General features: G+C 42.6%; 1 protein-coding gene across 2 annotated transcripts; it reads right to left on the minus strand.

The window, feature by feature from the left end:
* Window positions 1–1,271: 1,271 nt before the first annotated feature.
* On the minus strand, window positions 1,272–3,663 carry LOC124703511 (cysteine-rich receptor-like protein kinase 6). 2 transcript variants are annotated; one of them, XM_047235721.1, is made up of 7 exons: window positions 3,426–3,663; window positions 3,101–3,231; window positions 2,732–2,993; window positions 2,233–2,455; window positions 1,986–2,133; window positions 1,675–1,872; window positions 1,272–1,498 (listed from the first exon to the last, which is right to left on the minus strand). In XM_047235721.1, exons 2-6 carry the CDS (start codon window positions 3,227–3,229, stop codon window positions 1,687–1,689), a joined length of 948 nt encoding a protein of 315 aa, XP_047091677.1. In that variant the 5' UTR covers window positions 3,230–3,231; window positions 3,426–3,663; the 3' UTR covers window positions 1,272–1,498; window positions 1,675–1,686. The 2 variants fall into 2 exon arrangements, with proteins under 2 accessions (XP_047091677.1, XP_047091676.1); XM_047235720.1 differs by having other exon boundaries at window positions 3,101–3,269.
* Window positions 3,664–10,495: the final 6,832 nt, after the last annotated feature.

The following is a 10,495-nucleotide window of genomic DNA, read 5'->3' on the forward strand; positions in this document are numbered from 1 at the left end:
AATTGTGCAGTTTCATCCAGAGAGACTACAACGGTATAATAAAGGGATATTCACTTTGGTTTATAGGAGCATTTGCTCCCGTTATGTGAATCTACATTTCGAAGTGTCAGCAAATTCTAAAATAAAAAAATTCTTGTGCAACTACACATTTTATGCTCGTACACAAGTTTTAAAAAAAACTAAAAAAAAGTTGTGGCTCCTGTAAAAAAGATAAATTTTGATGCTATAACACGATTAAGTACGGGACCATTTTTTTTATCTTTTTTGTACACGCCACATAAAATATTGTTTCTCCACGAAAACTTGTGCATTAACATAGAATGTCACGATGTACATCAAAAAAAATTATATCAGAATTTTTTGACATTTTAAAATTATTTTTATATTATTTTGTATAATGGGAGCATTTGCTGCTATGAGCCAAAACGCTACCTCCATAAATAAAGTGCTATTATATTTTTCATTTAGATAAAGAGGCCAGAAGATAAGGAATAATTTCTCCTAAAAATAAAAAGATAAACAAAGGCACCATACATTGGGGGACAGAAAGTCCAAACTAATGTTAGAAATTTTTGGTACCCGTATCCTTTTTTCCTAGAGTACCAGGGTACGAACCGTACTCCTTCCTTAAATAACAGGTCGAACTTGGACAAGTACCATGTGCACATGAGCACAAGTGCTGCTTGGACTTTTGGATTTTTGAAAATTTTCAAAACCTCGCTCTTTTATGTTTTCAAAATTTTTGGTATTAAATATGTACATAGATTTAGACACGAGGAGTGTAGTCAAAAAAGTCCCATTAAAAAATACTTTGTATTTTGGAAAATACATCAGAAATTTGTCTTTTTTGCATCTCCCAAAATATAACGTATTTTTTGACGAGACTTTTTTGATTCCAATCCTCGTATACACATCTATCTACATATTTAATGTCATAATTCTTGAAAGCAGAGAAATATAAGAATCTGAAATTTTCAAAAATCCAAAAGTGAAGGGAGCACTGACTCCCATGTGCACAAAATCCTTGTCCGGTCGAACTCCTAATGATATAGACCACACACCACAGTTCCCACTTCCATTTAAAGACGTTCATTCTCAACTTGATTTTGGATTGACAATTTGGCATCACGGCTAGACAGAGGTAAACATTTCTTATGTCTATGGAGTATGAGAACTAGTTATCGGAAAGCTTATCTTTGTAAAGCATGGCTAACTTAAGTGTGTCGTAAATTAAGTGCAGATGTTTGATAGGAACCAAACAAACTCTCATCTAGCCAGGAAAAATATGTTACTTTGTACAATTGTACTGAGTACTGCCATTAAAAAACAACACCATTGAATTTGAACCATAAGAAATACAATTTTACAGGTTCCACAGGACATGACAGCAAATAATTTCAGAAATAAAGTCATTGTAGTAGTAACACAGCATGTTCTTCCTTCTTCCACATCCACTCCTGAGAAGACCAGGGTTTAATGCTCCCTGTAGACTGCAGATCTGAAATTCATATATATAGGGTATGTTACCAACAGCTGAAAGGTAGCACAAACTAAGTGGTTCTGCAGATAATGACAGTGATAGATTTGGCAGAATAAATTTTTTTTCCTTTTGCGTTCTAATAAAGCTAATTAATCACAACAGAGAGCCACCGGTGCGACCAGTTAATTTCATACCATGTAGCGCATTCAGCTTGTACTTGAACATAGTCCGTTCAGCCTGTCAAGAATATTTTCTATGGTAGGTCTCTTCTGCCGTTCAATCTCCACACACTCTAATCCAATTTCGATGCACCTTTTTACTTGCTGGAGGCAATCACCATCACAACATGAGAACTGGGACACTATGTGCTCTTGTGTCCATTTTTCACGTACCTATGTACAGAATCGGAAATATAATCCTTCCAGATAATATTAACCAATTATAAGTTGTAACATAAGCTTCTACAAACATCAGTTGCCAAATAGTTAAGTAATAATTCTCTTACACTTTTTATAAATTGCACCGCAGACGGTTCATTGCTGGGACAATTCTTCTGTTCTGTGGTGGTCTCCAAGATTAATAGACCTAAGCTATATATGTCTGAACTTTTGGAGATTTCACCTCTGTATAGATATTCCGGAGCTATGTATCCACTGACAATAAGAGTTCAGTAAGTATCACTGGAGAGATTAAAATGCAGTTCACTTGTTCATTAAGGAACAAAATGCTATGGCAGTTGGTGTTCGACTTACTATGATCCCACAACATTTTGTGTGTTCATCCGTGTTTGTTCTTGGCCGAAGAGCCTCGAGAGACCAAAATCCGCAATCTTCGGTACCATCTTGTCATCCAGCAATATACTCTCAGGTTTAAGGTCCATATGGACAACATTAATGCTATGCACGAAGGCTAAACCATTGCAGATCCCCTTAATTATTTTGAAGCGTGTGTCCCAATCCATTTTAACAGGAACTTCTGAAAAAGTGAAACATGGAATTATGTAAGTACACTGAGATCATGACTTCCAGTAGTACTTGTTTCTCAGGATGCCAATACGACCAAATGTGTTGAGAGACGTCAAATTCAGTCAAATAACAACCACTCATTTTGATAATATGGAATGGTACTGCTGTTTCTTATAGTTGTCTAGCGTTGAATAGGTAACGGAATGTACACCGGTGTCCAAACGCAAATATATAGTGTTAAGAATCTTAAATTATGTTTGTAAAACAATTGGATAGTAATACATACCAAAAAGATTCTTTTGAAGGCTTCCCTGAGATAAATACTCGTAGCAGAGTAAACTTTCAACAATGTCTGCAACAATATATCTTCCATTATTCAGCACCACTTTCTTTTGACCTTCATGGCAGAAGCCCAGCATCTTTACGACATTTTCATGGTGAAGAGCCATAATATTTGTAACCTCGTTGGAAAAGACTTTGTCGCGTCCAAGTGGCGAGTTCTCCACCAGTTTCTTTACGGTAATCTTTTGGCCATCTGGCATAATCCCCTGTTGAACCGCACAGACACTTTCTCAGAAACATGTTTTCAGCAAATACTGGTATCTGTTTCACAAACTTCGGAAAAGGGCAGATAGTGTATATGCATCAAACATACCAGATAAACTGTTCCGAATGCACCTACACCTAAAATACGGTCGTCTGAGAACTGGTCGGTGCTAGTCTTCAGAAAGTCCAGCGGCAGTTCCTTCGGTAATGTGCTCAGAACGGTCGGCTTGTTCGCCATTTCTGATGGTTTAAGAAGATTTGGTGAGAGCTTCTACAGGCTATGGATTACAAAAAATTATCATATACCAGAGCAAAGACAGATCTAAATGCACAAGACTAAGCATACATGGATCTTTTGGAAAGCAAGTCATTAACATGGTTGCTGGAAGCAAGAACATCTGAAAACAATCAGCTTCCAAATTAAAAGGACTAACCAGCTGGAGAAGATGGAACGGTTGCGGGATCCTGTAGCAGTTGTGGAGAGGCAGAACGATTGAACGAAACGGCGATGAGCTACTGAGAGGAATGGTTTCCTTGCTAGCCGCAGCTGGGTGGGATGTATATAGAGCAACCCAGTTAGATCTGGATAGGTCGCGGTCTCGTGGAGACCAGAATGAGTTGACTTCACTCTACCCAATAGAGATGCTCGCCGAACCTTTTCTGTAGAAAAAAAAACATAATGTGCCCACTGGGAATATACTCCGTGTCTGCATCACCACTGCTTTAAATATTTCACACTCTGCCTTTCATGGATGGCGAGTCCGCGTGGACGAGAGATATTTTTCAAGTTAGCGCGTCTCCATTATTATTACGCTGTCCTAGGGGAAAAAACTGTCGTGGAATGCAATACTATTAAAACTGAAGTACAGATGAAATAGCCGTTGAGATTGAGTGCCAAATCCAAGTCCGACTAAACGGTCAAGGCAGAACAGAGAAGATTTACCTGTGCATCGTGCTTGCACCTTGCTTTGGATTAGGACAGAAGACACAGTACCAACGATCTCTACCACAAAACTTATCTACTCAAATCACCGTGCATTGTCTCAGAGGACACTTTTGCAGCTGCCCCGATTAACCGCTTGTGTAACATATGTACCCCTTTGTAAGAGCAGGTCTAACAGACCCCTTAAAAGGGCCAAACCCGTATAATAACCGCCGATATACGGGGTAGAGCTCTACCCGGCCGTCTAGCAGACCCCGTAAAATCGGTCTCCGCTTCGATTTTTGCTGTTTTCGATTACGGGGCGGGTCTTCGCCCCTTACTTGTGCGGGGCGGGAGGCTGTATACAGGGCCAACCCCTCACTCGTGGCGCGCTGAAATTTCAGAAAATGTAACTGCTTTCGCGATTCGCCTCGCCGGAATCCGGCTAAATTCCGGCGAGCCGCAGCCGGGCGGGGCGAGCTACGGCCCGGGCCGGGCGGGGCGGGCGAGCGCGCCGTGGCCGCGCGAGCATGGCCGGAGCGAGGGGCGGGCCGCACGGCCGCGGCAAGGTCGGGAGCCGGGCGGGGCGAGGGTGGCCGGGGCCGGGGCGGGCGAGGCGAGGGCTGCCGGGGCGGCGTGGCCGGCCGGGCGAGGCGAGGGCGGCCGGGGGTGGCGCGAGCAGTGCGGGGCGAGGCGGCCGGGGTGGCGCGCAGCGGCGGGCGAGGCCGGCCGGGCGCGGCGGGCCGAGGCGAGGGCGGCCGAGCGGCGCGGCCGTGGCCGGGGGCGGCGCAGCCGGAGCCTGGGCGAGGCGAAGGCGGCCGGGGGCGGGGCAGCCATGGCCGGGGCGGGGAGCTTGGTGGCTAGGCCAACAGTTGGCTAGAGGAGGAAGATGAAGGGGAGATTTTTTTCTTTCGATTTGGCATATTCTAGGAATATTCCATTTTACAGGGTGAGTTTACAGGTTCTGCTAGCTCGTTCGAGTTTTCGGCCGGCGAAAAGTGAATACAGGGCCCTCTACTCGTGTTTTAAGGGGCGAAAATATACGGGGCCTGTTAGACAAGATGCTCTCTAGTGCTAAGCTGGCTGCAGATGCACAAGTACATATGTCATTGCCAATAAACGACCAAGACTTGATACCAAGCGGTCCTTAATCTATAAACGACCAAGACTTGAAACCAATCAAAAACTTCCCCCTTGCCTCTTCTACCTTTTGTTCTTGACAGCCCACTTGTCTCTTATACCTTTTTTTTTTCTTGACAGCCCACTTGGGCACTTGTCCTTTTTAAATGAAAATGCCACGTCATAATATATGGAAATTGTTTCATGGCCTGTTTGGATGTGTGTGTTTTCCTTACCGTTGATGAGAAATTTGGCCTCGATATTGAGCACATGGTCTAGAAGGCAGAACTAATGCGGAGCTAAATAGTTCAAAATTTTATGGTCTTCGGGTGTTTACCCATCTGTCTCGCTTTCCACATGCTTGACAGAAACCCCTCGACACAATTAACCACCACGCTCCTTAATTTCTAGCTAAGAGCATCTCCACTCGTCCCCCCAAAGGCCTGGGGAGAGCCGGCGCCAAAAATCACGCCCAGCCACGGCCCCCAAATTAGTTTTTCAGCCGGCCGGCCCAACTCTTCATCCGGTGCTCCTAGGCCGAACCCAGTAGAAAGGGAGGCTAGTGGATGTTATTCAAGGAAACCTATATGCCATGCACATTTAACCTGAACTTCTTGATTACGGTAAAAGCCTCCTCAAAAGTTTCCGCTTCAACCAAAACATCTATAATAGCATCCTGATAGCAATCAAAGTGGATCCATCTAGGATCATGGATGTTGTGACCACTTGAACAATGAGCTTCCTTCTGTGCTCATTTACAGGATCAGGAAATGGCTTCCACAAATCATCATCCGCCCTTTGAACTAACCACCTACAATTGGAAAAATAAGTCCGCGTTATTTGAGTAGAATGTTGAACTTGTATTGTACATAAACATCATACTGGACATCCCTTCTGTGCTCCTCGACACAATTAACCACCGCACTCCTTCTCCTCTGGCTAGGCATGGTGTTAGGCATGGAAGTTTTCGCCTAGATGCTAGGCCTATAGGGGGTCTTTGGGGAGAGTCGGCGCCAAAAATTGCGCCCAGCCACGGCCCCCAAATTAGTTTTTTAGCCGGCGTGGCCCAACTCTTCATCCGGCGCTCCCAGGCCGAACCTACCGAACCCAGTAGAAAGGGAGGCTAGTGGATGTTATTCAAGAGAACCTTCTTGATTACGGTAAAAGCCTCCTCAAACTTTTCCGCTTCAACCAAAACATCTCTAATAGCATCCTGATAGCAATCAAAGTGGGTCCATATGCATAAACGTGTCACTATACTGTTTCGTTGGCTAGTTTATGTGTACACGTATGATCTTTGAGTTGTAAAACTTTGATACTTGATATTTTGATACTTTGGGTAATAAAAAAAAAGTTGTGTGCATCGATTGATGCAGAGGCTGGGGATATACCCCATTTCGAACAAATAATCTAGGGTCATGGATGTTGTGACCACTTGAACAATGAGCTTCCTTCTGTGCTCATTTACAGGATCAGGAAATGGCTTCCACAAATCATCATCCACCCTTTCAACTAACCACCTTCAATTGGAAAAATAAATCCGCGTTATTTGAGTAGAATGTTGAACTTGTATTGTACAGATAACATCATACTGGACATCCCTTGGGTACAAGGTGGTACCTAGCCTGTAGGTTGTACGAAGGAACATTTCCAGGATTCACCAAAGTAGCCAAGACACAGGAAGTCTCAGTGTTATATATTCAGTATTAAAGTGAAATATAGGGTACTAATGTTGTTGAATGTTCTTACCTGGTCAACCTGCAATTCTGTTGAAATATTTGATTTGCAAGAAAATGATGAATTGGCAGGAAATGTGTTCAGTATTGCAGATGAAGCAATAGAGCATTCTCCAAGCATACAAATAACTTGACTGGTGGTTGGTCTTTTATTTGCGTCAGTTTGCACACAATTCAGCCCTATTTTTATGCATTATTTCACTTGTTGGAGTCTACAAGTTTCTAGTAACGGGAATTTTGATGCTATTTGAGACATTTCTGACCAATTAGCACGTATCTGCACCGTTGAAACAAAGAGCTGGAATTAGATTATGGAGACATAAATCTGACCAATTACCACATATCTGCACAAGCGAAAAGAAGTGTATGCAGTAGTCTTACAGGCTTCCTTAAAAAAATGAAGCGATAGGCTGATAAGTCAGTACGAACAGGGTGGTTTTCCATTCCAGTGACAATCTCGAAGATTAAAATATCCAAACTATACATATCTGACTTGACTGATATGTCACCCGTATGATAGTATTTGGAGCAAAGTATCCTCTGCATAAAAATCACACATGACTTTTAACATTGATGCATGAAAGACTAGGTAAAATACACAAAACAGTTTCAGTGCATAGAAACGAAACCAAACAAATGCATGCTTTCCTAAAGAAGAAACTATGGAAGTACATGTATTGAGCGTACATTGATCCCACAACATTCATGGTGCAAATTTTTGTTTGTTCTTCAACAAATAGCCTTGAAAAACCGAAGTCTGCTATTTTTGGCAACATTTTTTCATCCAATAGTATGTTGCTAGGCTTCAAATTCAGATGAATAATAGGAGTGCTTCCCCAATCCTCATGCAGGTAATATAAACCACTACAGATCCCTTCAATTATTCCAAAACACCGGCGCCAGCGAAGTTCACTAGATTCTCCTGCATAAATAAATAAGTTCTCTTACTCTTTTTTTTTTGCGAAACATAACTTGCATTACTCAAATCAGGGGTTACAATCTTGGTAGCAAATATTTGCTAAACCATGTGGGCCAGAGCATTGCCAAACAGCCGTACTAGCATGAGTTCTAGCGTAATTGGCCATAAAATGACTACTGCTATTCTGACTATGATTAACATGAGTAATACAAGTCTGACGGACTCTCAGCAGAGACTTAATCTCTTCTACCATTGGTGCATGGACAGATCGATCCACACCTTCAGATTTCAGCATCTTCACCGACTCAAGACAATCAGTTTCCACTAGGATTGGCAAGTTACACCAATGTATGGCTAGGGATAAACCCTCCATGATCGCATGTAGTTCAGCACCCAAAGGATCCCTACATGACTGTAGCTTCCGACATGCTGAGAGAATGATGTTACCATCATGATCACGAACAACCATGCCAGCTCCTGCATCCCCCTTATTGTCAAAGGACCCATCAGTATTAAGCTTACACCATCCAGCTCGCGGCGGCGACCAGAGCATAGGTAGCTTGGCAGTCGGATCCTTGTGTTCATGGATACGTTGTTCTTCTTGATCGAAAATGAACTTGCCCTTTAGAATATCTTCAGTAGGATGACACTTGATGTTAACTATGGATTCCAGGTAACTCACAAGAAAACGGCGAGAGGCTTCCAACGCCGGTGGTGGTTTATCATGGATGATCTCATTGCGGACGTGCCAAATCCGCCAAAATGTCATGAGAATCATACTTCTCACAGTGCTTGATTTATCCCACAACAGAGTCAAGAGCCATTCTACCCCATTATTTTCAATAGAATCACCAGGAGGTAGATGCCAGACTTCCACCATATAAGACCATAGCTGAACCGCCAAAGTGCATCGAACAAACGGGTGAAAATTGTCTTCGGACTCAACTCCACACACCGGGCATTGATCAGTAACCTCCAAAGTTCGATGACACTTATTTCGCCAAGTGGGGAGTGAATTCGTCGCAAGACGCCAAGCAAAATTCTGAACCTTAGGTGGAACGTTACTCTTCCATATGAGATCCCATATTTTTCTCGATCCATCAGGTGATATACTTGTGGACTCATTTGATGTCCGCCAAGACTCATCCATAGCAAATCGATAGGCACTCTTTACTGTAAATAGGCCATCCTTTTCAGGAGCCCAAGCGAGTTGATCATCCATCAATCTTGGTGATGGCTTCAGTTTCAAAATCTCCACTATATCCATCGGTATGAAATACTCATTGAGCAAATCCACCCGCCAAGAGCCAACATGGTCAATAAGCTCAGAGACAAACCTCAATCTACACCTCCTCTTGGTCGACACCAATTTGTATGCAAACATTGGATAAGTCAGTTCCAATAGTAATTTAGTTTCACTGAAAAGGAAAAATAGGCAAAGCTGAATTTTGTGTTTGCATTTTATCAAACTACCAGATAGAAACTTTGCTAGGCTTCCCTTAGGCAGATACTCATAACAAAGCAATTTCTCTTCCATCGCAGCACAGTATTTCCCATCTCATGTCTTCCATCACAGTACCCGAGTAGTTCGGCAATATTTTTGTGCTTGAGCTTCATAAGAACGTTAACCTCAGCCTCTATTCATCATGTGTTCCCGTCATTGCGTTAAGCCTTTTCACTGCTATCACATTCCCAAACGGAGGAAGCACTCCCTGTTTATATGCTCTTCTTAAATTGTGTACTAGTTTTACTTTAATACATGCATTTAAAATTCATAAAATATAACGATCGGAGCTTAATCGAAGTCAATCACCTTATAAACGACAGAGAAACCACCTCTACCAAGTTCTTGTTCGGTAGAGAAATTGCTGGTACTGTCCTATTCTGAAGTGGTAGTTTACCTTGCATCGCTCTTGAAAGTTGCAACCTGATATGTAGCTACATGAATTATTCAGTGGAAATTTTATTATCCATATGAAATTACAGAAAGGATCACGAAATATATACACTTAAGCATATGTACGACAGGAACAAGATCTAACCACCAATGATGAATGAACTGTAAGTCTGTAACTGACCTGAATGAAGAGGATCGTTGACTTGGAAATGCAAGAGAGGTGGCGTACCTACAAGAATGTGTCTTGGGTACTTCAGCTCTGTGCTCCATATAGATCTGCCTCACTTGGCTTTGGCTTAGACTTGGGGCCACTTGTTCAGTTATTCATCTAATAAGATTCATAACTCACAAGTTGTCTTATGTTTTGCCTCGGTTTCAGAAGAAGCACAAGAGATACCATTTTATGAATCTGAAATTCCAATCAAGCTATAATATGGAAAAAGGGACAATCCTGATAAACCTGTATCATTTGTCAATATGAAATATCACTCAAGCTAAAGTGTGGAAAAAGTGGTGCAGGTCAGCACACACGGGCAGATGCTTCTTAGCTTTCAAGAAAAATGGCAAACAAAAATGTGGATCTCCTTCATCCTGCTATAAAATTCTAAAATACCAAATTTTACTGACATACGGGAACACACAAGTAGCCTGAAAAGTTTACACATGCGGACCTAATATGCATTCAACAGGAGTACACGTACGATGACAGAGGCGCCGTGAGCAAACTCAGAGTGCCCAGCCATGCGACGTGTGGTCGGAGAACTTGTAGCACCTGGAAGCCCCTTTGACCATCCGCAGGTCCCCCGTGCCAGGATCAAGCCTCGCTTCCACGGCGGTGATGACGGCGACGTTGCAGGAACAACCAAAATCCTCCTCCTGATCATGCGCCGTGTCGTAGAACCTCGTAACAC

Source organism: Lolium rigidum, chromosome 3 (assembly GCF_022539505.1).
Source record: "Lolium rigidum isolate FL_2022 chromosome 3, APGP_CSIRO_Lrig_0.1, whole genome shotgun sequence".
Lineage (NCBI taxonomy): Eukaryota > Viridiplantae > Streptophyta > Magnoliopsida > Poales > Poaceae > Lolium > Lolium rigidum.

What these genes read in the sequence shown, in the direction of transcription:
- LOC124703511 (XM_047235721.1), bottom strand. Translation starts at nt 3,229, where the DNA reads ATGGCGAACAAGCCGACCGTTCTGAGCACATTACCGAAGGAACTGCCG. An exon ending in CATTCGGAACAGTTTATCTG is followed by an intron (nt 2,994 to 3,100) that starts GTATGTTTGATG and finishes GCGGTTCAACAG; the next exon opens with GGGATTATGCCAGATGGCCA. An exon ending in CAAAATGTTGTGGGATCATA is followed by an intron (nt 2,134 to 2,232) that starts GTAAGTCGAACA and finishes TCTTATTGTCAG; the next exon opens with TGGATACATAGCTCCGGAAT.